General features: G+C 47.5%; 1 protein-coding gene across 1 annotated transcript in view; it reads right to left on the reverse strand.

Annotated features, from left to right (window-relative positions):
* Positions 1–12,441, reverse strand: part of LOC106542970 (dehydrogenase/reductase SDR family member 4) — a 23,101-nt gene extending 10,660 nt beyond the window's left edge. Inside the window, exons 1-5 of the mRNA XM_087714238.1 lie at positions 12,236–12,441; positions 6,499–6,676; positions 3,397–3,498; positions 2,633–2,703; positions 545–596 (exon numbers count right to left, since the gene is read on the reverse strand). Of these exons, the coding sequence (XP_087570364.1) occupies positions 545–596; positions 2,633–2,703; positions 3,397–3,498; positions 6,499–6,676; positions 12,236–12,354 (522 nt within the window). The 5' untranslated portion in view covers positions 12,355–12,441. The remainder of the gene's footprint in view (positions 1–544; positions 597–2,632; positions 2,704–3,396; positions 3,499–6,498; positions 6,677–12,235) is intronic.
* Between the last annotated feature and the right edge of the window lie 15,059 nt (positions 12,442–27,500).

The following is a 27,500-nucleotide window of genomic DNA, read 5'->3' on the forward strand; positions in this document are numbered from 1 at the left end:
ATCTATCTGTCTGTCTGTCATCTATCTATCTATCTATCATCTATCTATCTAATCTCTGTCAACTGTCTGTCTGTCTGCATCTATCTAATCTGTCATCTGTCTGTCTGTCATCTATCTATCTATAGCTATCTATCTAATCTCTGTCATCCATCCATCCATCCTTCTATCTAATCTGTCATCTGTCTGTTTATCTATCTGTCTGTCTACTATTTATAATCTAGCATCACCCATCATATTTTAAAAGTATTTATCCGAGTTATTTACCCTTCCCAAATCTAACTTCTCTGAATCTTTCCACTTAAACTGGGAAGCCCAGGACAGAATAAAAAGGGATCAATTTATTTCTCCTAATTTGGAAAACCAACTTCCTAGATGCAGCCAGCAATTGCAATGGCCCTTCTCACAGGTGTGTAACGCAGTTGGCTCCTCTTCAGGTTCAAGGAGAAATAAATTTCCCGTTCTTCCCCCACCTAATTCTTTTATTCCATTTTGAGAGATGGCCCGAAAGACGCAAGATTGATAGAAAACAATCTGCTTCACTCACGGGAAACGGCCTATATCCAGCAATGGACGATACGATGACGATGGAGCCGCTTCTGGAATAAAGCAAGGAATTGAGAAAGGCAAAAAATAATAATAATAATAAGACTCCCCCCCCCCTTTTCCTTCTGCTCTCATAATTCTTTTATTCACCTGGAATCAGCCACTATTTCTCCCCCAACCTACCTCGCAGGGTTGTTGTGAACCATAATTAGGATTCTGGGATATCTCCCTAATCTACTGAAAGAAGCGTTTAGGAATCTAAATGCGAAATGAAATAAAGTTCTGAAGCAAGAAAATAACTCTTTTTTTTGAGATCATGGGTATCATCCTCGTAATCCCTTGCGGGGTGGAATCTGGGCAACTGAATGGAGCTGAATCTTTCCTGGCCGGATGCCCTTCCTGTCGCCAATGCGGACTTTTGTACATCAGCAGATATATTCTCAGTGTGCCCAGAGACAAGAAATATCTGCCTCTACCAAGGATTGAACCCCTGATTGCGAGGCGAGAGTTCTGTCTCTAGGCCACCTACCACTCTGTTACGATACAGCCTGTTGTGCCTTCGAATGGCTTCTACCGTACTGCCGTAAAATGACTTCTACAGTACTGCCGTAAAATGGCTTCTACTGTACAGAGCAGTAGAGCTGCCATGGTAACGGCTTCAGAGTACGCCACAAGGGATAAAATCCAACATTAGAAATTACGTTTGATCTGGATATTTTCCCGCTATAAATAACGCCTGATTATAGGCTAGTTAGGATATTCTGGCCACGAAGACCGAGAATTTGTTGCATTTCTCATGAATGTAGCAGGCTCCGAGTGCAAATTCTACCTCTCTTGAAAAAAAGCACACACACACCCCTCCTTCACAAAGCTCGGAGTTTTATCAGAATCAAGATCCTTCTTTTTCTTTATAGCAGAAGAACAGAAGAGGGCGTAAGAGAGAGCAGGTTTCAAAGGGCTGGAGAAAGTCACACTGAGGACTAGAAACTTGAAATGCTTCTAGAGATAGAAAACAAGAAAAAAGAAAGACTGGTAGTCTAAGCTGATCAGACAATGGGCAAGAAGAAGAAGAAAGGAAGAGAGAAAAAATAATAATATAACTATTTTCCAGCCCAAATGTAACTAGAATATAGACAAACTATACTTTGTACTAAGGTAATTTACTCTAAACTGAAAGACGGTCCAGGTAGACCTCGACTTACGACCACAATGGAGCCCCAAATTTCCATCGCTAAGCAAGGCCAACGTAAAGTGAGTTATGCTCCATTTTACGACATTTCATACCACCGTCGTTAAGTGAATCGCTGCTGTTGTTACGTCAGTAACGCAGTTCTTAAATGGATCTGGCTTCGCCTTTGACTTGGCTTGGCCAAAAGGGGATCACGTGACCCCAGGACTCTGCGACCGACGTAAGTGTGAGTCAGTGGCCAAGCGCCACAAATTTTGATCACATGACCATGGGGATGCTGTGACCATCGTAAGTGTGAGTCAGTGGCCTAGTGCCCGAATTTTGATCATGTGATGCTGGGAATACCTGTGACCGTCGTAGGTGTGAGTCAGTGGCCAAGCGCCTGAATTTTGATCACGTGACGCTGGGGATGCTGCGACCGTCGTAAGTGTGAGTCAGTGGCCAAGCGCCTGAATTTTGATCACGTGACCCTGGGGATGCTGTGACCGTCATAAGTATGAGTCAGTGACCAAGCACCCAAATTTTGATAACGTAACCCTGGAGATGCTGCGACTGTCGTAAGTGTGAGCCAGTGGCCAAGCGCCACAAATTTTGATCAGTGACCATGGGGATGCTGTGACCGTCGTAAGTGTGAGTCAGTGGCCAAACGCCCGAATTTAGATCACGTGACCCTGGGGATGCTGCGACCGTCACAAGTGTGAATCAGTAACCAAGTGCCCAAAATTTGATCATGTGACCCTAGCTGCAACGGTCATAAGTGTGAAAAATATATCCCTTTTTTTCAATGCCCTTGTGGCTTGGAACCGTCACTAAACGAATGGTCGTAAGTCAAGGACTGTCGGTGTATAAAGAGGAAAAATACACCCCCCCCCAAAAAAAAGGTTGCCATGACATACTCACCCCCTCTTCTGCATGTGGGGGACCACGAGGTTGACCAGTAACGCTGTGGCCTTTACGTTGATATCCAATATCTGAAACAAATAGCAGGCGGTCTTGGACTTACGACGATAATGCGTACAGGAATCTTTGCCGTCTGTCCTTACGGCCGTAAGACGAGACACCCACGCGATTTTGCTGGCCTGATTTTAACCCCCCATTTTTCCTGTGGACGTTGTAAAGCCGGCTCCGCGGCCGAAAACCATACGCCGCCCCCCCCCCCCACGCCTCCGTCATAAAAGCATGCACAGCCATCGTAAAACGAGCTCAGCCGTCGCAAAGTGTGTCAATTTGGGAGGAAAACTGGCTGGAAAAGACGGGAAACTCGCCCAAATCAGCGTCCTGGGTTTGAGTTAACGTCGCAACTGACCTTAAAGGTGAAACGTGTGTTTGTATATACGGGGTGTGTGCATTTGTGCTGTGTGTGTGTGTGTGTGTGTTTGTGCATGCTGATGTTGGAATTCTGGAACCAGATTGCAATTAGCTTTTGGGGGGGAATCTGTCCTAATTTCAAATGGACCGGCGTTAAGTGAGGACCACCTCTAAAGCAGACAAGCAATATTTTTTTATCCCCAACCGTTTTCCCAATCCATTTTTGCAGAGGTTTGGCCTTGCCAGCTGGTCTGAGTGACATTCCTCCCGCCAAGCTGGCCATGCTAAGCTTCCCGCAGGATGCACTCTCCGGACTACAAAGCCCATCTCCTCGGTCCCCGTTTGCCATTTCTCACCTTGTCCCAGATTTCCTCCGAGGCATCCAATATTCTTCCGAAAAACGGGTTCACGGCGGCATTGCTGACCAAAATATCAATTCCCCCGTAGCGCTCAACGGCCTACGAAAAAAAGAACAGAGAATTAAACACCGTCATTTAAAAAGCTAACCCAAGGAGTGGTGCAGTGGCCTCGAAGTAGAGTTCTCGCCTCACCACCAGGAGGCTGTGAGTTCGATTCTAGGTAGAGGCTGATATTTCTCTCTATGAGAATATATATCTGCCGAACAAAACTCCACACTGGCAACAGGGAAGGGCATCCGGCCAGTAAATACTCTGCTAGCTCCATTCAGTCGCCCAGACTCTACTCCCGCAAGGGATTATTAAAAGAAGATTTAAAAAGCTAACCCAGCTTGTAATACAATATTTCTCCATTTCGAGGACTTTAAGAGGGGAGGACTTCAACTCCCAGAATTCAAGGTTTGCTGGCTGGGGAATTCTACAAATTCTAATAAAAATTCTAATAAAATTCTAAAAAAAAAATATAAAGCTATATGTAACTCGATCCAATTCTCTTCCTGTGGCACAAAATAGCTACAGGCAGTCCTCGACTTACAACAGTTTGTTTAGTAACCATTCGAAGTTACACCACAGGAAAAAGTGACCATTTTTTCATAGTTCTGACTGTTTCAGCATCCCCATGAGCACGACTAAAATTCCGACGCTTGGCAACTGATTCATATTTATGATGGTCACAGGTCCTGGGATCACATAACCCCCCCTTTTGCGACCTTCTGGCAATGGGGATAGCCAGATTCATTTAACAACCTTGTTACCGACTTAAAAACTGCAAGGGTTCAGTTGACGACGATGGCGAGAAAAGTCGTAAAAGGGGGTGAAATTCACTTCACAAATGTCTCGCTCAGCAACCAGAAATTTTGGGCTCCACTGCGGTCGTAAGACGAGGACTACCTGTAGATATCCCAAGCAAAACGGTGAAACCAGCCAGCCTCTTCTGAAAAGAAGCAACATTCCCATTTTAGAATCTTAAAACCACCGAGGAGGGACGACGTCCTAAAAATCAGAGAAAATAAGATTTGTTTTCCTTTGGAAAACCTTTTTTTATTCCACCCTAGCCCAGATGGGAACGCAAACGAGTAAACGCATTCCAGTTCTCTGTCTCTGTGGCAGGTTGAGTCTTGCACCGTAAAAACCACAATGGCCAGGAATTTTGATTGGAAGAAATTTGCCGGAGGGAAATGTCAACCCAGCCTCTGGTTTTCCCACCACAAATCCACACACAATTCCACACCCACACCACACAGCACCAAACGAAGGTGCTTTGATAAAGCTGCCAAAGGATTCCCTTAAAAATCCTGAATTGTGGAAGGAAGTCCACTTTCACTCCCCCATCGTGAGAATTCATTCTGAAATGTTGAAATCAAAACTCAATTTACAACCAACCATCCGAAGGAGTGGTGTGGTGGCCAAGAGCAGTGGTAGTCTTTAGAGCCGAGGTGGCGCAGTGGTTAAATGCAGCACTGCAGGCTACTGACTGCAGATGACTGCAGTTCTGCAGTTCGGCTGTTCAAATCTCACCAGCTCAGGGTTGACTCAGCCTTCCATCCTTCCGAGGTGGGTAAAATGAGGACCCAGACTGTGGGGGCGATATGCTGACTCTGTAAACCGCTTAGAGAGGGCTGAAAGCCCTATGAAGCGGTATATAAGTCTAACTGCTATTGCTATTGCTATAGTCAACCTTTTTCTACCTACCGCTCACTAATGGATCTTTCTTGATGGAAAAATTTCCTTACCGCCCACCAGTTTTTGCGCAAGTGCGGAATATTAAATATAAAATAAAAATAAAAAATTCCTTTTCCTATCTTCTTCTTCTTTACCTTTCTTATAGTATTACACTATTATCAAGGATCTCTTTTTCCCTTTTTTATTTTCTCCTTCCTTTACTTCTTTCTTTCTTTTATAAGGTAACAAAACTTAATTTATGAGCCAGACTAAACACTGCTTACTCTCCTCCTTTATTTTATCCCCTTTTCTCCATTTTTCTTCCCTTTTTTGTTATTTTTTTTTAATCTTTTCCTTTATTTATCTCCTTTTTTTTACCTTCCTTACGGCAATGTACAAAAGTAAGGCTGAACTAGTTAGCCCACTTATTATTATTAGCCAACAATTCTCTCCTACCTATAATTTTTCTTTCTCCTATTTTGCAACTGCTCTGTTGGCCTTCTGCCCGTCCCTGCTATCCCCTCCTCCCCTTCCCACGTGATCGCTTCTCCTATTTTGCAACTGCTCTTTTCGGATTCCGGCTGTCTCTGCTATCCCCTCCTCCCCTTCCCCTTCCCCTGTGTTTGCTTCTCCTATTTTGCAACTGCACTGGCTCAAAAGGAGGTTTAAACCTGCGAAGTCCCTACCGCCCACCTGGAATCCTGAAACGCCCACTAGGGACCAGGTTGACGACCCATGGCCTACAGGCAGGAGCTTTTGCCTTACAATCAGGAGGCTGTGAATTCGATCCTAGGGAGAGGCAAATATTTGTCTCTCTCTGGGCGGAATGAGAATATATCTGCTGAACAAAACTCCACATTGACAACAGGGAAGAGCAGCCGGCCAGTAAATACTTTGCTAGTTCCATTCGGTTGCCCAGATTCCACCCCACAAGGGATTATGGGGTTGTTGAAAGACGATGATAATTTAGTGACCGTTTGAAGTTACAACAGCACTGAAAGCACTGACTGATGATCGTTTTTCACGCTTAACAACCGTCGTAGTATCCCTGGGATCCAAATTCCGATGCTTGGCAACTGGTTCGTACTTATGACGGTTGCAGTGTCCTGGAGTCCCGCAACCCTCTTTTTGCGACCTTCTGACGAGCCAAGTCAACAGGGAAGCCGGATTCGCTTAACAACCGCGGGACTAACTTAAGCGCTGCGGTAATTCGCTTAACCACGGCGGGAAAGAAAAGTGGTAGAACGGAGCGAAATTCGCTGAACTGTCTCGCTTAGTGATAGAAGTTCTGGATTTGATTGTGGTCATAAGTCAAGAACGGCCGGTAGTGAAACAATGGAGCAAGATACACCATGGAGGAGCGAGGGGGGGGGGGCTTACCGTATCCACTAGGCGCCGTCTGTCCTCTGTCTTCCCCACGTGACACACCAACCCGGACACGCTGAGGTTCTCGGCCTTCAATTCGGCCACTGCCCGGTCCACATTGGCCTGATTCCGGCTACTCACCAGCACCTTGGCCCCGTCTTGTGCCAGCCGGCGTGCGATGGCAAAGCCAATTCTGCCAAGAGAGAATCACGATACAGATTGACCCCCGACTTACAACCGTTTCATTTAGTGACCGCCCGAAGTTACCAGGACGCTGAAAAAACGACCGCTTTTCACACTTGTGACTGTCGCACTCGTGGTCCAAATTTGGCAACCGACTCATCTTTATGACGGCCGCAGTGTCCCGGGGGGGGGGGTGTCACGTGATCCCCTTTTGCGACCTTCCGACACACAAAGTCAAGGGGGAATTGCAGGGATTCAGTTAACAACGGTGCCAAGGGAAGTCATAAAATGGGGTAAAATTTGCTTCACAAACGTCTCGCCTAGCGACAGGGATTTTGGGCTCAACTGTGGTCATAAGTCGAGGACTACCTGTAATAGGATGCATCCAGCACGAGTCCTTTTCGTGCAATTCTTGGTGCCATTGTGCAGATAAAACAGGTACGGCTAGTCCTTGACGTACGACCATAATTGAGCCCAAAATTTCCGTCGCTGAGCGAGACAGTTGTGAAGTGAGTTTTGCCTCATTTTGCAACCGTTGTTAAGTGAATCACTCCAGTTGTTAAGTCAGTTACACGGTCATTAAGGGAATCTTGCTTGTCTACCCCAAGGGTAAACGATATAGGGAGTCCTCGACTTACGACTGAAATGGAGCCCTACATTTCCATTGCTAAGTGAGACATTTGCTACGTGAGCTTTGCCCCATTTTATGACCTTCATTCATTAAGTGAATCGCTTCGGCTGTTAAGTCAGTTGCGCGGCCATTAAGTGAATCTGGCTTCCCCAATTGATAAGACGGTCGCAAAAGGGGATCGCGTGACCGTCATAAATATGAACCAGTTGCCAAGAGTCTGAATTTGGAACATGTGACTCTGCTGGAAGGGTCTTAACTGTGAAAAACGGTCGTAAGTCCCTTCTTTCGGTGCCGTTGTAACTTTGAACGGTCACTAAACGAACTGTTGTAAGTCGAGGACCACCTGTACAGTATACAGGGGGTTCTCACTTAACAATCACTGAAGTTATGACAGTCATTAAGTGAGGACTGCCTGTATACAGTATATACCCGGGATGGTGAACCTATGGTACCGGTGCCAGGGGTGGCACACACAGCTGTCTCTGTGGGCACATGCCATTTCTGGGCTGTTTTTCAGATTGTTTTTTGCCTGAAAAAGGCCCCAAAATGGCCTGGAAAAGGCCCGAAAAATAGCTTGAAAACAGCCCGAAAAAGGACTGAAAAAAGCCTGAAAAAGGCTCGAAAAATGGCATGAAAACGGCCCAGAAAAGGCCTGAAAAAAGCCTGGAAAAATGGCCTGAAAACGGCCCAAAAAAGACCTGAAAAGGGCCCGAAAAATGGTCTGAAAACAACCCGAAAAATGGCCTAAAAATGGCCCGAAAACAGCTCCCAAAAAGCCTAAAACTGGGCAGAAAAATGGCATGAAAATGGCCCGAAAAATGGCATGAAAAATAGCCTGACTAGTCTGAAAATCGCCCCTTTTAGGCCTAAAACTGGCCCGAAAAATAGTTTGAAACTGGCCCGAAAAATGGCCTGAAAAAGGCCCAAAAATGTCCTGGAAAAGGCCCAAAATGGCTTGAAAAACAGCCCGAAAAAGGCCAAAAAATGGCCTGGAAAAAGCCCAAAAATGTCCTGAAAAAGGCCTGAAAAATGGCATGAAACGGCCCAAAAAATGGCCCGAAAACAGCCCCCAAAAGGCCTAAAACTGGCCCGAAAAATGGCATGAAAATGGCCCGAAAAATGGCATGAAAAATAGCCTGACTGGTCTGAAAATCGCCCCTTTAGGCCTAAAACTGCCCCGAAAAATAGCCTGAAAAATTGTTTGAAACTGGCCCGAAAAATGTCCTGGAAAAGGCCCAAAAATGTCCTGGAAAAGGCCCAAAAAAGGCCTAAAACTGGCCCCAAAACTGGCCTGAAAAAGGCCCGAAAAATGGCCTGGAAAAGGTCTGAAAAAAGGCCTGAAAAAGGCCCGAAAAATGGCCTGGAAAAGGTCTGAAAAAAGGCCTGGAAAAGACCCGAAAAATGGCCTGAAAATGGCCCTAAAATGGGCTGAAAAAGGCCCGAAAAATGGGCTGAAAAAGGCCCAAAAAATGGCCCGAAAAAGGCCCAAAAATGGCCTGAAAACGGCCCCCAAAAGGCCTAAAACTGGTCCAAAAACTGGCCTGAAAATGGCCCAAAAAAGGCCTGAAAAATAGCCTGACTGGCCTGAAAATCGCCCCCAAAAGGCCTAAAACCGGCCCATAAATGTCCTGAAAAATAGTTTGAAACTGGCCCGAAAAATGTCCTGAAAAACGCCCCAAAACTGGCCTGAAAAAGCCCCAAAAATGGCCTGAAAATTGCCCCCAAAAAGGCCTAAAACTTGCCCGAAAAATGGCCTGAAAAAGGCCTGAAAAAGGCCCGTAAAATGGCATGGAAAAGGCCCTAAATTTGGCCTGAAAACAGCCTAAAAATGCCCCCAAAATGGCCCCCAAAAGGCCTAAAACTGGCCCCCAAAAGGCCTGAAAATCGCCCAAAAAAAGGCCTAAAACCGGCCCATAAAATGGCCTGAAAAATAGTTTGAACTGGCCCAAAAAATGGCTTGAAAAAGGCCCCAAAATGGCCTGAAAATGGACCAAAAAAGGCCTAAAACCAGCCTGAAAAAGGCCCTTAAAACTGGCCCGAAAAAGACCCGAAAAATGGCCTGAAAACAGGCCAAAAAGGCCTAAAACCAGCCTGAAAAAGGCCCTTTGTCTGGTTGTTTTTCAGGCCCCTTTCAGGCTGTTTTCCGACCCTCGGGTGCCCGTGAAGACCAGCTGGTTGGCACCCATGCCCTTGCGTTCTGGTTTAGGCTGAAAAGGTTTGACATCCCTGCTATTAATATATACCTCATTTCAGTGACTCAGGTCTGAAATTAGATCCCTGAAAAGGGCTTTTTCCAATCCAGACCAGCCGATGGACAATTTACACACCTGACTAGGTGTGTAAATAATTGTGGAGTGAAATAATTGTGTGTTTTTAAGGCACTTCAAAATCGTAGCGGGATTAGTCAAACTCTATTGGACGTTAGAAAGGAAGAGATCTGTTTGAAGGCCAGGTTTGGCTAAAGGAGCATGAAAAAAGAACCATCCTGTAAATAGAATACTTAATTTGATTTAATTAGAATCAGTGTTTCTCAACCTTGGCAACTTGAAGATGTCCGGACTTCAACTCCCAGAATTCCCCAGCCAGCGAATGCTGGCTGGGGAATTCTGGGAGTTGAAGTCCAGACATCTTCAAGTTGCCAAGGTTGAGAAACACTGAATTAGATCACAAAACAGGTTATTGCAAAAGCATCCAGAAGAAAACAGGTTGTTGCAAAAGCATCCAGAAGCAGGAATCCGTCAGTTGCACGGTTGATCCGGGAAGAAACTGAAAAGAAACTCACTGCCTTGAGTTACTTGTAAAATAATAAAGGTGGGATACAAACAGGAAGGAAGGAAAGAAGGAAAGGAAGGAAGGAAAGAAGGGAAGGAAGGAAGGATGGAAGGAAAGGAAGGATGGAAGGAAGGACGGAGCAAAGTAGGGAAGAAAGGAAGGATGGAAGGATGAGAGGGAAAAGGAGGGAAAAAAGAGAGAAGGAAGGAAAAGAAAAAAGAAAGAAAAGAGAAGGAAGGAAGGAAGGAAGGAAGGAAGGAAGGAAGGAAGGAAAGAAGAAAAAGAAAAAAAGAGCCGAGGTGGCGCAGTGGTTAGGGTGCAGTACTGCAGGCCACTTCAGCTGACTGCTATCTGCAGTTCGGCGGTTCAAATCTCACCGGCTCAAGGTTGACTCAGCCTTCCATCCTTCCGAGGTGGGTGAAATGAGGACCCGGATTGTTGGGGGCGATATGCTGACTCTGTAAACCGCTTAGAGAGGGCTGAAAGCCCTATGAAGCGGTATATAAGTCTAACTGCTATTGCTATTGCTAAGAAAAAAGAAGGAAGGAAGGATGGAAGGAAGGAAGTAACAAAATATGGCAGAAAGGAAGAAAGAAGGCAGGGATGAGGAAAAGAAGGAAGGAAGGAAAGAAAGAAGAGAAAGAAAGACAAGAGAGAGAAGGAAGGAAAGGAAAAAAGAAAAGAGAGAAGGAAAGAAGGAAAGGAAGAAAGAAAGAAAAGAAAGAGAAGGAAGGAGCAAAGTATGGGAGGAAGGAAGAAATATGGCAGGGATGGATGGATGGATGGATGGATGGAAGGAAGGAAGGAAGGAAGGAAGGAAGGAAGGAAGGAAGGAAAGAATTCATTTTGGGGTTGAAGTCCATAGTTTCTTAAAGTTGCTGCGGTTGAAAAATACTACAATACCATGAGAGGTAATAGAGCGAAGATTATAATCTGTGCATCTTTTCTCCAAAGCAAATCCTGTCACCCCTGAATTTAGATTTTACACCCGAGCCAGTTCAAGGAGATAAGATGGTTCCAAGGTCGAATGGCCTCTTTCCGTTAAAGCCTCAACTATTCATTCTCCATGTTTAACCTTTTGCCTTCTTCCAAAGTCCTGTTTTTGGGGGGAGCCTGCAAAGGATGGCAAAAGATTTATTTCAAAAGAACCGAGAATTCTCTTTGGACAGTGAATTCAGGAAGGATTTTAATCCCGTCCTTTGGAATCATATAAACTCTCAGTCAAAATCCAGGGATTGCAATTAGGGAAGGGGGGGGAGGGAGAGAGGGAGGGAGAAAAGAGAAGAGAGGAAGGAAGGAAGGAAGGAAGGAAGGAAGGAAGGAAGGAAGGAAGGAAGGAAGGGAAGAATGGAAGAAAGGGAAGGAGGGAGGGAAGGAGCAAAGGAATGGAAAAATGGAAGAAATGGAGGGGAAGAAGCAAAGTACAGAAGAAAGGAAGAAAGAAGCAAAGAAGGAAAGGAAGAATGGAAGCAAGGGAGAGTAGGAAAGAAGGAGGAGCAAAGTAGAGAGGAAGAAAGAAAGGAGGGAAGGAAGAAGGAAAGAGAAGAAAAAAAGTGGAGAAGAGATGAAGAAAGAAGGAAGGAAGGAGAAAAGAAGGAAAGGAAGAATGGAAGAAAGGGAGAGTGGGAAAGAAGGAAGGAGGAGCAAAGTAGAGAGGAAGAAAGAAAGGAGGGAAGGAAGGAAGAAGGAAAGAGAAGGAAAAAAGTGGAGAAGAGATGAAGAAAGAAGGAAGGAAGGAGCAAAGAAGGAAAGGAAGAATGGAAGAAAGGGAGAGAGGGGAGGAGAAGGAGCAAAGGGGAGAAGAGAGGGAGGAAGGAGGAAGGAGCAAAGAAGAAAAAGAAGAATGGAAGAAAAGGAGGGACGGAGGGAAGGAAGAGGAAGAAGGGAGGGAAGAAAGAAAGAAAAGAAGGGAAAACGGAGGGGGGAAAGAAGGAAGGAAGGAAGGAAGGAAGGAAGGAAGGAAGGAAGGAAGGAAGGAAGGAACTCACAAAAAGTCACATTTGCAGCAGAACCACCAGAATTTTCCTCCTGGCCTCCTCTTCCAGATCTTTGGAGGGGAGAACCACAACTCCCAGCATGCCCTTGGAAGTGGTCGCAGGCGACCCGAGCCCGTTGCATCCTGGGAGTTGTAGTCTCCCAAAGTTTCTTGCCCTCTCCCTTGCTTACCCTTCGGTGGAGGCCGTCACCAGGGCCACCTTCTCGGCTAGCGAGCGGCCGGCCGGGGCGCTGCTCATTCTGGCAAAGCGACTCCAGGCAGGGCGGCCGGAGAGCAGCGCTCTTTGCATGGTAGGCGCAAAGCCTCCCTTCTGGATCCCGCGTAGCTCCGCCTGCAACGCAACCCGAATCTGGGCTTGCGGGGCTGCAAGGGGAGTGGAAGTGGGCGGGTGGAAGGCGGGGTGGTAGCGGGCGCCCCCTGGTGGGCGAGACCCGGGCTGCACCATGCAGAGGAGGCGGGTCGGCACCGCGAGAGTTGCCGCGCGCGATCTCGAGGGCGCCCTGGGAGGCTGCTGGCGGGGGGGGGGGGAGGGAGAGGAGAAGGAGGGGAGGGGGCGGAGCCTTGGAGAGGAGGTTGCCCGTCGCCTCCCTGAGGGAGTTCCTGCTCGGGCTACGTGCCGCTCTAGGAAACTTAGTGGGGTGGGGGGAATGTTTTTGCATTCGTCTATATGAGGTTGGGCAGCCTTCTTGTGGAAGGGAGGGAGGGAAGGAAGGAAGGAAGGAAGGAAGGAAGGAAGGAAAAAGGGAGGGAGAAGAAAGAGGGAGGAAGGAAAAGGGAAAAGGAAGGAAGAGGGAAGAAGGGAGGAAGGGAAAAGGGAGGGAAAAGGAAAGGAGAGGGAAGAAGAAAGGAAAAAGATGGAGAAGGAAGGAAGGAAAAAGGGAGAAGGAAGGAAGGAAGAGGGAGGGAGGAAGGAAAAAGAAAGGGAGAAGGAAGGAAGAGGGAAGAAGGAAGGAAAAAGAGATGGAGAAGGAAGGGAGGAAAAAGGGAGGGAGAAGGAAGGAAGAGGGAGGGATGGATGAAGGGAAGAAAAAGGGAGGGAGAAGGAAGGAAAAATGGTGGGGGAAGGAAGGAAAAAAGAAGGAAAAAATGGAAGGAAGAGGGAGGGAGAGAGGAAAAAGGGAAGGGGAAGGAAGAGGGAGGGGGGAGGAAGGAAAAAGGGTGGGGGAAGGAAGAAAGGAGGGAGGAAAAAATGGAAATAAGGGAGGGAGGAAGAAGTACAAAGGAAGAGAAAGAAAATGAAAAATGGAAGGAAGGAGAGGTAGAAGGAAGAAAACTAAAAGAAAAACGGAAGGAAGGAAACGGGAGGGAGGAATGAAAAAAAGTAACGTAGAAAGAAGGAAGAAAAGTGATAAAAAGAAAAAAATGGAGAGGAGGAAATAAAGAAAAAAAAGAGGGAGGAGGAAGAAAGGAAAAGGGACAGAAGGAAGGAAGACAAGAAATAAACAGACAAAAGAGAAAAGAGGGAGGGAGAAAGGAGAGGTGGAAAGAAGGAAGAAATAAATAAAAAATGGAAGGAAGGAAAGGAGGTCATTCACTTAACAAGGGTGGCCAGGGGACCTGGTAAAATGAGGTCATGTCTTCCTTAGCAACGGACATTTGGGGCTCAATTTGTGGTCGTAAGCCGAGGACTAAAACAAAAGAGTCTCTTTCTAGAAGCCCAGAACTCCCTCACAGATGGAAAGGAAGTGGTTGGGCACGAAAAGTGGTAACCAACAACAGGAAGTCAAGGCCAAAAACGAGGCAGACCGAAACGACAACTTCAACACACAAAACACACCCAACACACACCCCACAAACGGAGGAGACAAAAATGTAGCAATCACCCTCCCTCCCCACCATTTAAAGCACACCCTCCTAACTCTTCCTGGCACATTTCTGGCCCATTTTCAGAAAAGCCACCATCTCCTGAGCATGTGCAAAGTGTTTTTTTTTTTAAATCCACTTCTCCACGGCTTGCAAACCCAAGGATTGAAATCTTGGATTAAGTCTCTTTTCAATCTTTAGGACCCTTCAACGAAACCGTTTGATTATATTCTTTTAAATCCCTATTTTGTAAATAATCTTCCTCCAAAATTGGCAAACTTGGTTTCAATTTATGAAGTAACTTTATATATATATATATATATATATATATATATATATATATATATATGTGTGTGTGTGTGTGTGTGTGTGTGTGTGTGTGTGTGTGTGTGTGTGTGTGTGTGTGTGTGTGTGTGTTTATTTTTATTTGTGCTGATAAATAAATAAAGGGAGACTAGTATAGATCTATTTCAAGCTATTTAGCTCTCATCAGCTAGCCATACCCTTGCTGGGATTCAAACCTGTGCTGTATTGCATCTTAGGCAAAAGTCTTAGCCATTATGCCACAGTCTCCTCCTTATCAGCTGAAGCCAGGGAAGGAGGTATATATTTATACCTTCTTGTCTTGTGACGAGCCGATTGACAGATGATGGAAACAGTTAGCTTCCTCCCATCCATAATTGGGGCTTACCAGGGGTTGTGACTATATATATATATATATAAGATTTTTACAACCCCTGGTAAGCCCCAATTATGGGAGGAAGCTAACTGCTTCCATCATCTGTCATTTGGCTCGTCACAAGAGTCCATCACGACAGAAACCCAATATTTTTACTGTTGCCTTTGTTATATTTGTGTTTTTTTATTTGTGCTGATAAATAAATAAAGGGAGACTAGTATAGATCTATTTCAAGCTATTTAGCTCTCATCAGCTAGCCATACCCTTACTGGGATTTGAACCTGGGCTATATTGCATACTGGGCATACTAGGCAGAGATCTTAGCCATTAGGCCACAGGCACTTATCCATTATCAGCGAAGCCAGGGTGAAAGGTATCTATTAGATTTTTACAACCCCTGGTAAGCCCCAATTATGGGAGGAAGCTAACTGCTTCCATCATCTGTCATTCGGCTCGTCACAAGAGTCCATCACGACAGAAACCCAATATTTTTACTGTTGCCTTTGTTATATTTGTGTTTTTTTATTTGTGCTGATAAATAAAAGTAAATAAAAAATAAAATTTAGCTAATGAGAGCTAAATAGCTTGAAATAGATCTATACTAGTCTCCCTTTATTTATTTATCACACACACACACACACACACACATATATATATATATAAAACTAACACTGGTTTTAGTTCCCCTCTAAACTCTCCAGGAGGGGGTGAAAAAGAGTGAGATCAAGTCAGCCGCTCCTTCTCCAAAACTGCCATGGAATTGTAGAATCCCGAAAGGGATCCGGCGAGGTCATCCAATCCACCCCCTTCCCTCTCTGCATACCAATCCAGGTATAAAACCTCTCTGGTCGATGGATGTTTTAGTCTCCAGAGGCCATCCGATACGCATTGGTCATGCTGTTCAATGTATCTCAGGTAGTCCTCGATTTATGACCACCGTGGAGCGCCCCAAATTTATCTTGCTAAATGAGAATTTCGTTCAGTGAGTTTTGCGACTTTCCTTGCCCCCTTTCGTTAGGTGAATCCCTGCCGTCGTTGAAATTAGTCAAATAGTCGTTAAGTGAATCTGACTTTGCTTGTCCAAAAGTCACACGAGGGGATCGCGTGACCTCGGGGACACTGCAACTGTCATAAAGATAAGGTTTGAATGTAAACGGTCGTAAGTGTGAAAAATGATCCCAAGCCCCTTTTTTTCAATACCATCGTGACTTTGAATGGTTACTAAGCGAACTGTCGTAAGTCGAGGACTGACTATCGTTGGGAGGTATTTTTAACCTCCAATTTTCTAACCATTATTGCCTCATTTTCTGAGTCTGGCTTTTGTTTTTTATTTTTAAAAAGGGGAAATTTGTCTTCGATTTAAAAAGTTTGCTGGTAAGCAAGAAATTGTTCGGAGCAATTTTGGGAAGCAACAATGAGGAAGTGGATTGGGCCCTTTTTTCCAAGCTTCCTCTTTTTTTCTGGTTTTCTATTGGCTCTTCTTCACTTTTGCAATATTGCAAGAAGTCTGTTCGGTGTCTGGCAAAATATATATATGTTCCTCTTGGCTTCTAGGTGCTTGCTAAGAAAGGATTTTTCAAAATGACCATCAGATCATTAGTATTTCTTATACAGTAATTAACCTGCTCTGATGCTAAGGAGTTAGACATTCTACTCCCCCTCCCCACCTGAAAAGAACTCTGTTCCAACTGCCAGTTGCCTCACATTCCGTTACCTCAGTTCAAACTGGCAGATGTTCCACTCTTTCCCTCAGGAGCCGTCTGGGGCTCCTTAGAGTATTAAACGTCGGCACCTCACCAAAATGTCTACGCCTTCCATTTATGGAACTGCTTCCGGACTCAAGGCAGCGGGAGCAATATTCCCTTATGTGTTTCATTCACCGACCACCACTGAGCCAACGGATTGTGAATTGAATGTCTCCTGCATAGCCCGATCACAGTTTTGTCGTGAAGCATGTGTACCCAGCTATAAATAAATAAATGGATTTTTAAAAAAGCAACAACCGGCAATATTGGGCTAACATCCAATCTACCATTCTCCTGGGTTTTTCCTCTTTACAACTAGTCCTCGATTTACAACCATTTGAAGTTACAAGGACACTGCAAAAAGCGTTTTTCACACTTAACGACCGTCGCAGCATTCTCATGGTCCCGGGATGAACATTTGGATGCTTAGCAGCTTGACTCGTATTTGTGACCGTCACAGCGTCCCTGGGGGGGGGGTTACATGATCCCCCTTTTGTGACCTTCGGACAAGCGCAGTTCATGGGGAAGCCAGGTTCACTTAACAACCGTGTGACTAACTTGACAACTACGGCGATTCACTTTAAAAGGTGACGAGACAGAAAGGTCGTAAAATGAGGTGACACTCACTTAAAACAATTTGCTTAGCCATGGAATATTTTTTTGTTCAATTGTGGTCGTAAGTTGAGGACCACCTGTATTTTACCCGCTCCGAAAACTATTCAAATGTCCGTCACCAACATGCTGATGCCAATTGTTGAATTTGTTTGATCCTCTGATAAGAATTTCTTTGATCCTTTAATAAAGATGTGATCAATTTCCTAAACTTTGAGGCTGGGGGAATTCTGGGAGTTGAAGTCCACAAAGTTTAAAATGGCTGAGGTGGCGGAATCCTGGTTTGGCTGCCAAGCTGGCAGTTGAGCCACGAGATCCTGGCTAAACCGTCATTGTTGGTTTGGTTTCTTGTGTGACGTGGTTTTGCGTTCCTTTATTTTTAAAAGCCAGCCTCTTCGCCTGGCTCCTTCCGAGTCCCCAGTAAAGGATGATTTTGATCTGCAAGTAATTTTAATCTATATATATAAAAGCGAAATATCACTCACGCATCATCACAAAATCTCCAGAACCGTAAAGCCTACAAACTTGAAATTTGGCACGTATGTTCCTTTTGGCTTCTAGATGCTTGCTAAGAAAGGATTTTTTGAAATGATCATCAGATCATTAGTATTTCTTATATTATTGTTAACATGCTCTGATGCTAAGGAGTTAGACGTCCTACTCCCTCTCCCCACCTGAAAAGAACTCTGTTCCAACTGCCACTTGGGCGTGCGCCAATGGTGATTTCTACCAGTTCGGAGTGATTCGGTTGAACCGGTAGTGGTTTGGCGGCCTGGGCCGCTGGAACCGGCAGCGACGCAGGCCTGCCACGCCCCTGAACTGGCCATTGGCACCGCCATCTTGTTTTTTAGTTCTGCACATGCGCAGAACAATTTTAATGGCACTGCACACGTGCGTGCAGCGCGTGCACGAGCGAACCAGCAGTAGTGCCTGTCAGAACCCTCCTCTGGCATGGGGCGTGGCCAGCTTGTAACTCATCCGGCCTGTGGGCTGGGAGTTTAGACATTCTACTCCCTCTCCCCACCTGAAAAATGATTCTACTTCCTCTCCCCACCTGAAAGGGAATAAGGGGATAAGATAGGAGAGAATCAATGGGACCAGCCTGAGGGAGAGAAGGGGAGAGGAGAGGCCGATCGTAACTACTCATTAACGTTCAAGCCTTAACTGTCAATTTATCAAGCCTGATCACATAGTTCCCGACTAGTCATAAATGTTAAAAAAAATTAAAAAGGAAGCTCTTTACATCCTCCCGTTTAGTGCAGTTCGGTTTATTTCCAAGCGGATGAATTTGCACTGCGCCCCTCCAAGGGTCCGGCTAATTTTAGTGTGCAGATCTTGAGGGAAAAGTCACCTGTTGACCCGACCAAACCGAGATTCCCAGGTTTATTTTAAGCCAGCATTGCTTGTAATTTGCCAGGGGAAATCAGATGCCAGAGGAGTGGAGGGATGGCTTGGCGTTTCGGCTCTAAGCAACCGCAGTTGGCTTGCCATCTTGTCCCCCCCCCCCTGGCCCCCGGGGGAGAATTTGCTGGCATGGCGAGAGCCAATTTGAGGGAGGGTCTGGCAGGATAATGAGAAAGCCCCCCCCCTCGATCTAAACCATTGTCTCTCAGGTAGGGGGTGTGGGCAGAGGGGCAAGGAGAAAAGAGGATGCCCCCCCCCCTTCAAACCAGGAAAGTGACAGGAGGATTGCGGGGGGGGGGTGCTGAAAGACCCTTCCCCTTGGCAACAAGTCGTAACAAATCTGTGTCTCTCGGGTGGGGAGTGGGGAGGGAGGGGGGAGAAAGGAGGACGCCCCCCCTTTGCAATCTCTGCCCTTGTTCAAACCAGGATTTGACACCCCCCTCCCCAGAGCCAGAGAGTAAGTGGGGTGGGGGATTCCTGGAAAGCCCCTTCCTCTTAGGGAACGTCCCCTAAAATCTGCGCCTCTTGGAGGGGGAGAAAAAGAAAAGGACACCCCCCACCCCTTTTGCCATCTCTACACCTTTTCAAACCAGGATTTGACACCCCCCAGGGAAAGTGGGGTGGGGGGTCAGAGCGCCCCTCCCCACTTTCTTCAAAGGGGGGAGGCTTCCCCCTCTAAATTGAAAGGGAGAGGAGAGATTTGGGGAAGGGGGGGGCGACGTCTGGTAGGGTAGAGGGGGTGGTCGTCTGCTCGCAGGAGGAAGGAGGGGAGGGGATGGGGAGATTGGGGAGGGGGGGGGGACGGACGAGAGAAGGCGAATGCGCAGCCTCCGTGGCTCCCACCACCGCCGCCCCAGCAGCCTAGGCATGTGCCGGCTCCTGCCGCAGCTGAGATGGCCCGCGCCGGGTGGGAGGTTGCTCGCGAGCTGCAAGGTAGGGACCCCCCCCAAATAAAATCTACTCCAAGGTGGGAGAAGGGGAGGGAGGGGCGAGGAGGGCATCCCCGCGTCCGCAGCATCCCTGCCCCCGCTCGTTGCATGGACCCCAAGCACGGTGCCAAGAAGACCCCTACTCATTCACCCCGAAGAAAAGACCCTTCTCTTTCTCCCTCTCTCCAAGGGAGACCCCTCCCCTCCTCCTCCGCCAGGCGGAATTAGGGTGAGGGGATGCTACTGGTCTTTCTTTCCATCCATCCTTCTTTCCTTCCTTCCTTCTTTCCCTGGATGTCTCTCTCTCTCCCCCACACTGTCTGTCTCCTTTCCCCTCCCCTCTTTCCCTCTTCTCCAGCCCGCATCTCCCCCCCCAGGCCTCCCCCTTCTTCCCACCCACCCACTGCCTGGCTTCACACACCTGACCCCATCCAAGCCCTCCCCTCTTTGCCCCGCGAGAAGGGAGGGCCAGGTCTCCACACCCGGAGACAGGCGACACCCCCCCCCTTGTCCCCCCCCAAAATCCACTCCCCCTATCTTGAGTGGGGTCCTTTTCACTTTTGGTTCTGTGTCCCCCACCCCACCCACGTTCCACACAACCCCACCTGTCAGTCCTGGCACCCCTCGCCCCCACATGCCATGCCATCCATTCCCTCAATGGGAACCTTGAATTCCTGAAAATCATAAGGACTAGCCCCATTTCATCTCTCTCTCTCCTCTCTCTCTCTCTCTCTCTCTCTCTCTCTCTCTCTCTCTCTCTCCTCTCTCTCCTCCCTCCTCCCTCCCTCCTCTCTCTCTCCCTCCCTCCCTCTCCCTCCCTCTCTCTCTCTGTCCTGATCAGACTGGGGCAAAGTCCCTTTTTTAAAAAAATCACCAATATGCCCCCCCTCCCATCAAGAGACCCTCTGCTCCTTCGCTCCAATGGGAGAAGCAGGATGGGCACGATTTTTTCCTCTCGGAGGGCACCGATCAAACCCCTAAAGCATCCTTTGCTACCTGATGAATGGCAGATAAATTCAATACGTAAAATACACCCATGCCACCCTCTCCCCCCCCTGAAAAACATCCCCCACTTTTTTTTCCAGGAATAAATCCCCATTTTATTCCTGGAAAATTCCCAATTTATTCCCAATTCCCAATTTATTCCTGGAAAATTCCCAATCGATTCCCTTTTTTCGCTGTCCAGGGTGCTTAATTCTTCCTTCCCTGACATACACCCGTGCTAGGCATCCAAAGAGGTGAATTGCATTCACACAATACGGGGATATTATCATCGTCGGCTAACCGAGCCTCACCTGACATGTTTTGGCCAAACAAACCATATTTTGTCCTCAAAGCTTTAGGACTTTGTGTGGAAATAACTCAGATTTCGCCGGTTAAGACCCTCAATGAGGGGGGTAGAGGTTAGGGTTAAAGACCCCGTTTATTAAACGAACAGCAACAGAGTTGGAAGGGATCTTGGAGGTCATCTAGTCCAACCCCCTGCTCACGCAGGAGACCTATACTAGGGATTCGAACCGCCGAACTGCCGACTTTCCGATCGACGAGCTCAGCGTCTTAGGCACTGAGCCGCCTAGCCTAGCCAGTTGAGGGAGGCCGGTTCCTGGATGTTCTCAAATAGAAGGTTTGTTCCTTCTTGGCTCGGCTGTGGATGATGGGGAGGGACTGTGAGGTTGGGTTTCTTGGTGCGCGCATGGTTTGTTATATGTCCTTTTTGAAGACAGAAATGCCCGGGCCAAAAATATATCGGCCTGCGGCCGCTTAGGTATTCAAAGCCGAAGATAGAAGATGCTCCATCTTGGTACTGGATAACAGGATCCATAATCCCCGGCTGGGCTGGCTTGTCGGTGTCGGTTTCTGCCACGTTTTCTAACCTTATAAAGTGTGTGTAAGTGTGTGTGTGTGAGAGAGAGAGAGTGGGGGGGTTGGTAGCCCTCCATGCTGGCTGGGGAATTCTGGGAGTTGAAGTCACCCATCTTAATTGGCCAAAGTCGCCATCTCCCATGTTGGCTGGAGAATTCTGGGAGTTGAAGTCCACCCATCTTAAGCAGCTGAGGTTGGTAGCCCTCCATGATGCCTGGGGAATTCTGGGAGTTGAAGTCCACCCATCTTAATTGGCTGAGGTCGCTATCTCCATGTTGGCTGGAGAATTCTGGGAGTTGAAGTCCACCCATCTTAAGCAGCTGAGGTTGGTAGCCCTCCCATGATGCCTGGGGAATTCTGGGAGTTGAAGTTCACCCATCTTAAGCGGCTGAGGAAGGTAGCCCTCCATGCTGCCTGGGGAATTCTGGGAGTTGAAGTCCACCCATCTTAATTGGCTAAGGTCGCTATCTCCCATGTTGGGTGGGGAATTCTGGGAGTTGAAGTCCACCCATCTTAATTGGCTAAGGTCACTATCTCCCATGCTGCCTGGGAATTCTGGAGTTGAAGTCCACCCATCTTAATTGGCTGAATCACTATCTCCCATCCTGCCTGGGGAATTCTGGGAGTTGAAGTCCACCCATATTAATTGTCTAAGGTCACTATCTCCCATGCTGCCTGGGGAATTCTGGGAGTTGAAGTCCACCCATCTTCATTGGCTAAGGTCGCTATCTCCCACGTTGGCTGGAGAATTCTGGGAGTTGAAGTCCACCCATCTAATTGGCTGAATCGCTATCTCCCATCCTGCCTGGGAATTCTGGGAGTTGAAGTCCACCCATCTTAAGCGTCTGATGTTGGTAATTAAAATCACACACACACATACACCCCTCCGTGATCACAGGCCACATGTAGGAGAGTTGCTCCACGGTGTACTTTCGAGTTTGTTTTCCTTGCCCTTACACACACACAAACACACACACACACACACACACACAACACACACACACACACACACGAATCAAGATCGCGTGGGGTGTTAATAGCACTTTATAAGGCCCAGGTAAGGCCACACTGGAATACGGCATCCAGTTTTGGTCGCCACGATGTAGAAAATGATGTTGAGACTCTAGAAAGAGTGCAGAGAAGAGCAACCAAGATAGTTAGGATTCCCTCCCCTCTTTCCCTCCCTTCTATTCCATCCCTCTCTCCCTTCCTTTCTTTCCTCCTTTCCTTCCTTCCTTCCTTCCATTCCCTCCCTTCCGTTCTCCCTGTCTCCCTCTCTCCCTCCTTTCCTTCCTTCCATTCTTCCTTCCTTCCTTCATTCCCTCCCTTCCGTTCCCTGTCTCCCTCTCTCCCTCCTTTCCTTCCTTCCATTCTTCCTTCCTTCCTTCCAAGTTTGTTGTGTTTATTTTGTACAATGACAAGAAAGACTATACTATAAAACATTTAAAGAACGGTGGCAAGAATTCACTATGTCTATTTTAAGGAATAGAAGGACTTGGGGGGGGCAGGGGACACGGATTTAGCAGTCTTCCAATATTTGAGGGGCTGCCCCAAAGAAGAAGGGGTCCCCTTATTTTCAAACAAGGAGCAATGGATGGAAATGAATCAAGGAGAGACGCAACGTGGAATTAAGGAGGAATTTCCCGACAGTGAGGACAATTAACCAGTGGAACCAGCTTGCCACAAGAAGTTGTGGCTGCGCCAACACTGGAGGTTTTTAGAAAGAGATTGAACAGCCGTTTGTAAAGTTTCCTGCTTGGAGCAGGGGGTTGGATTAGAAGACCTCCGGGGTCCCCTTCCAGTTCTTGTTTATTCGCTGTGATTTCCTCTTCCTTGTTTTTGTGCCCAGAAACACATGCGTGCCCCCGTGGGAAGCGTGCGAAGGAAGCCCTTCCCTTCAGCGGGTGGGGCTAGCTAGGCCGTTCGGGGGTGCCAGTGGAGGAGAGGAAGTGGTAGAGCCGCCGGTGGTGAGGGCAGGAAGGCCAAGAGGAAATTGCAGAGTCAAAGCTGGGAAACCGGTAGATGTGTGATGACCCCACCTGTCTTCAGCCTCAGCGAAATGTAGGGAGTCCTTGACTTACGACCACAATTGGGAGGAGATCTCCCTTCCGTTTCCTTTCTGCCTCCCTCCCGCCCTTCCTTCCATTCTCTCGCTCTATCCCTCCCTTCCTCCCTCCCTCCCTTCCTTCCTTCCTTCCTTCCATTCCCTTCCTTGCTCCCTCCCTCTCTCCCTCCTTTCCTTCCTTCCATTCCCTCCCTCCTTCTTTCCTTCCATTCCCTTCCTCTCTCCCTCCCACCCTTCCTCCCTTCCCTCCCTCCCTCCTTCCCTTGCTTCCATTCCCTCTCCCCCTCCCTTTCATTCCCTCTCTCCCTCCCTCCTTTCCTTCCATTCCCTCTCCCCCTCTCTCCCTTTCTTCTATTCCCTCTCTTCTTTCCTTCCTATGTTTCTCTATGTTTCTTCTTTCCATTCCCTCCCTCCCTCTCTCCATCCTTTCCTTCCTTCCATTCCCTCCCTCCTTCCTTCCTTCCATTCCTCCCCTCCCTCCCTCTCTTGCTCCCTCCCTCCCTTCCCTCCCTCCCTCTCATTCCCTCTCTCCCTCCCTTCCCTCCCTCCTCCTTCCTTCCATTCCCTCTCCCCCTCCCTTTCTTCTATTCCCTCTTTTCTTTCCTTCCTTCTGCTCTATGTTTCTTCTTTCCATTCCCTCCCTCCCTCTCTCCATCCTTTCCTTCCTTCCATTCCTTCCCTCTCTCCCTCCCTCCCCTCCCTCCCTCTCTCGCTCTCTCCCTTCCTTCCCTCCCTCCCTCCCATTCCCTCTCTCCCTCCCTTCCCTCCCTCCCTCCCCCTTCCTTCCATTCCCTCTCCCCCTCCCTCCCTTTCTTCTATTCCCTCTCTCCTTTCCTTCCTTCTGCTCTATGTTTCTTCCTTACATTCCCCACCTCCCTCTCTCCATCCTTCCTTCCTTGAATTCTTCCTTCCATTCCCTCCCCCTTTCTCCCTCCTTTTCTTCCTTCCATTCTTCCTTCCTTCCATTCCCTCCCTCCCTTCCTTTCATTCCCTCCATTCCTCTCTCTCCTTTCCTTCCTACCTTCCTTCCATTTCCCCCCTCCTTTCCTTCCTTCCATTCTTTCTGCCTTCCAGCCTTCCATTCTTCCTGCCTTCCTTTCATTCCCTCCCTCCCTTTCTCCCTCCCTCCCTTCCTTTCATTCCCGCCATTCCTCTCTCTCCTTTCCTTCCTACCTTCCTTCCATTCCCTCCCTCCCTCCCTCCTTTCCTTCCTTCCATTCTTCCTGCCTTCCAGCCTTCCATTCTTCCTGCCTTCCTTTCATTCCCTCCCTCCCTTTCTCCCTCCCTCCCTTCCTTCTATTCCTTCTTTCCTTCCTCCCCCCTCCCTCCCTTCACCATTCAATTCTCATCCTTCTCCCTGAGTGACCGTGCCTCCAACACTGTCCATCCAGACATCACTCGTTCATTTTAATCTTCTTTTGAGGAAGCTTTACAAAATACGCATCGGAATGGTCTCATTCCCTCTGTGTTTGATATAATTTTGCGTCCCTTCTGCCGTGCCTGGCTCTCAAATCCAGACAGTCAAGTTTGCAGAAAGGTCTTGAGCCCATGTTTTTTAAAAGCTTGCGTCTTGAAGATGGGTGGACTTCAACTCCCAGAATTCCCCGGCCAGCCATGCTGGCTGGGGAATTCTGGGAGTTGAAGCCTTCCGGTTTTCAAGTCGCAAAGGTAGAAAAACACTTCCCCAGACTGTTAAATGTTCCTTTTTCACAACATGCTACAGGGGGCGCAATTCTTTTGACCAGCTCTTCCGATATTTCCATTTTTTCCAGGCTTTTCCCTATCGATCTATATAAAAGCGAAATACCACTCACGCGTCATCACGAAATCTCCAGAACCGTAAAGCCTACAAACTTTAAATTTGGCACATATGTTCCTCTTGGCTTCTAGGTGCTTGCTAAGAAAGGGTCTTTCAAAATGACCATCAGATCATTGGTATGTCACACAGTAATGATGTTAAGGAGCTAGACATTCTACTCCCCCTCCCCACCTGAAAAGAACTCTGTTCCAACTGCCAGTTGCCTCACATTCCATTACCTCAGTTCAAACTGGCAGACGTTCCACTCCTTCACTCAGGGGCGGTCCAGGGCTCCTTACAGTACTAAACGTTGGTACCTCACAAGGGTGGGTTTCTCGCCCCGTTCCAACCGTTCCAACCGGTTCCAACCGGTTCCAACCGGTTCAGTTGGAACGGGGCCGGCGGCATCCTCATGCACGTGCGCAGTGCACGCATGCATACTAGCGTCTGTGCGATGCTCCAGCTGCTCCTGGAGGATCGCGCAGGCGCTGTATGCGTCCTGCGCATGCATGGAAGTGCAGAACTCGTCAAAACTGGGTAAGGAACGTGGGCAGGCGGGTGAGCCCTTCGCCGTTCCCGGAAGTTACTTACTTCCGGGTTCGCCGACCAACCGGTTCGCGGGGACCGCCACAAACCGGTTGAAACCCACCCCTGGTACCTCAGCAAAATGTCTCTGCTTCCGGACTCAAGGTGGCGGGAGCAATAGTTCCTTATATGTTTCAATCACCGACCATCACTGAGCCAACGGATTGTGAGCTGAATTTCTCCTGCATAACCCGATCACCTAGTTTCGCCGCGAAGCACTTGTATCCAACGACTCTTTCATACGACATCCTTCAAGATAGGGAAAATTAGTCACTCCCTTGACGTTTTCCCTCACTATCCCCTCCAGCGTGTCAATTCTAGCTTTTATTCTCGCACGAAACTTCCCTGGTTCAAATGTTATCCTTCTCTTTCTCCAAATCGGCAAACGTTTAACAAACTCTCATCCCTTGTGTGTTTCTTAAAAAACACCGAAACTTTTCTGAGATTTCTGCCTGACTTTAGCCCACATTGGACTTTTCCATAAAAAATTATCCTTTCTTCTTTCCTTTCATTTCCATCAAAATGCCTCTTAAAAATGGCCACTTAGCAAAGAAAATCTTTGGAATTTGCAATTTTTCTTTAAAAAAAAAAGGTTTAGTTTCGTGCGGGAACAATAACAGCATCTTTCCGAATACCACCCATTCGAGGATTGCCGTCCCACATATTTGGCTCAGCAGGTGGCTCAGCAATGCGATCCACAAACGCCATCCTTATTTTAATACATCTTTGATTCAGTGGTGGGTTTCAAACAAATTTCGAACCTACTCTGTGGGTGTGGCCTCCTTTGTGGGAGTGGCTTGCCAGCCATGCGACCTGGTGGGAGTGGCTTGCTGGCCATGTGTTCTCTCTCTCTCCCCCCCTCTCTCTCTCTTTCCTTTTGTCTCTCTGTCCCTTTTTCCTTTTTTTTCTTTCATCTCTCTCTCACTCTTTCTTTCTTTCTTTCTTTCTTTCTTTCTTTCTTTCTTTCTTTCTTTCTTTCTTTCTTTCTTTCTTTCTTTCTTTCTTTCTTTCTGTGTGTGAGTGGTGGGTTTCAAACATTTTTGGAACCTCTTCTGTAGGTGTGGCCTGCTTTCTGGGTCCACTGGTGGAACCTCTTCTAACCGGTTCGGTAGATTTGACGAACCGGTTCTACCGAACTGGTGTGAACTGGTAGGAACCCACCTCTGCTTTGATTACACGATTTTTATAGGCATTGATTGATACCCTTGCTCGATTATCATTCTCAAGTTTGGGTACTTTAAGGCACATGGACTTCAACTCCCAGAATTCCCAACCAGCATGACTGGCTGGGGAATTCTGGGAGTTGAAGTCCACCCTTCTTAATTGGCTGAGGTGGCTATCTCCCATGCTGCCTGGGGAATTCTGGGAGTTGAAGTCCACCCATCTTAATTGTCTGAGGTCGCTATCTCCCATCCTGCCTGGGGAATTCTGGGAGTTGAAGTCCACCCATCTTAATTGGCTGAGGTGGCTATCTCCCATGCTGCCTGGGGAATTCTGGGAATTGAAGTCCACCCATCTTAATTGGCTGAGGTCGCTATCTCCCATCCTGCCTGGGGAATTCTGGGAGTTGAAGTCCACCCATCTTAATTGGCTGAGGTGGCTATCTCCCATGCTGCCTGGGGAATTCTGGGAGTTGAAGTCCACCCATCTTAATTGGCTGAGGTTGCTATCTCCCATCCTGCCTGGGGAATTCTGGGAGTTGAAGTCCACCCATCTTAATTGGCTGAGGTGGCTATCTCCCATGCTGCCTGGGGAATTCTGGGAGTTGAAGTCCACCCATGTTAAGTGTCTAACGTTCCTAACCCTTACGTTGGGTGGGGAATTCTGGGAGTTGAAGTCCACCCATCTTAAAGTGGACAATGTTGAGAATCAGCTGTCCCTTCCTATAACAATAACCACAAGCCACAAATAGAAAACGTTAAAACGAACAAAATGAAACTTTTATCATGGGG

The sequence above is a fragment of the Thamnophis sirtalis genome, unplaced genomic scaffold (assembly GCF_051295495.1).
Source record: "Thamnophis sirtalis isolate CommonGarterSnake01/CBP01778 unplaced genomic scaffold, rThaSir2_p1.2 scaffold_4, whole genome shotgun sequence".
Lineage (NCBI taxonomy): Eukaryota > Metazoa > Chordata > Lepidosauria > Squamata > Natricidae > Thamnophis > Thamnophis sirtalis.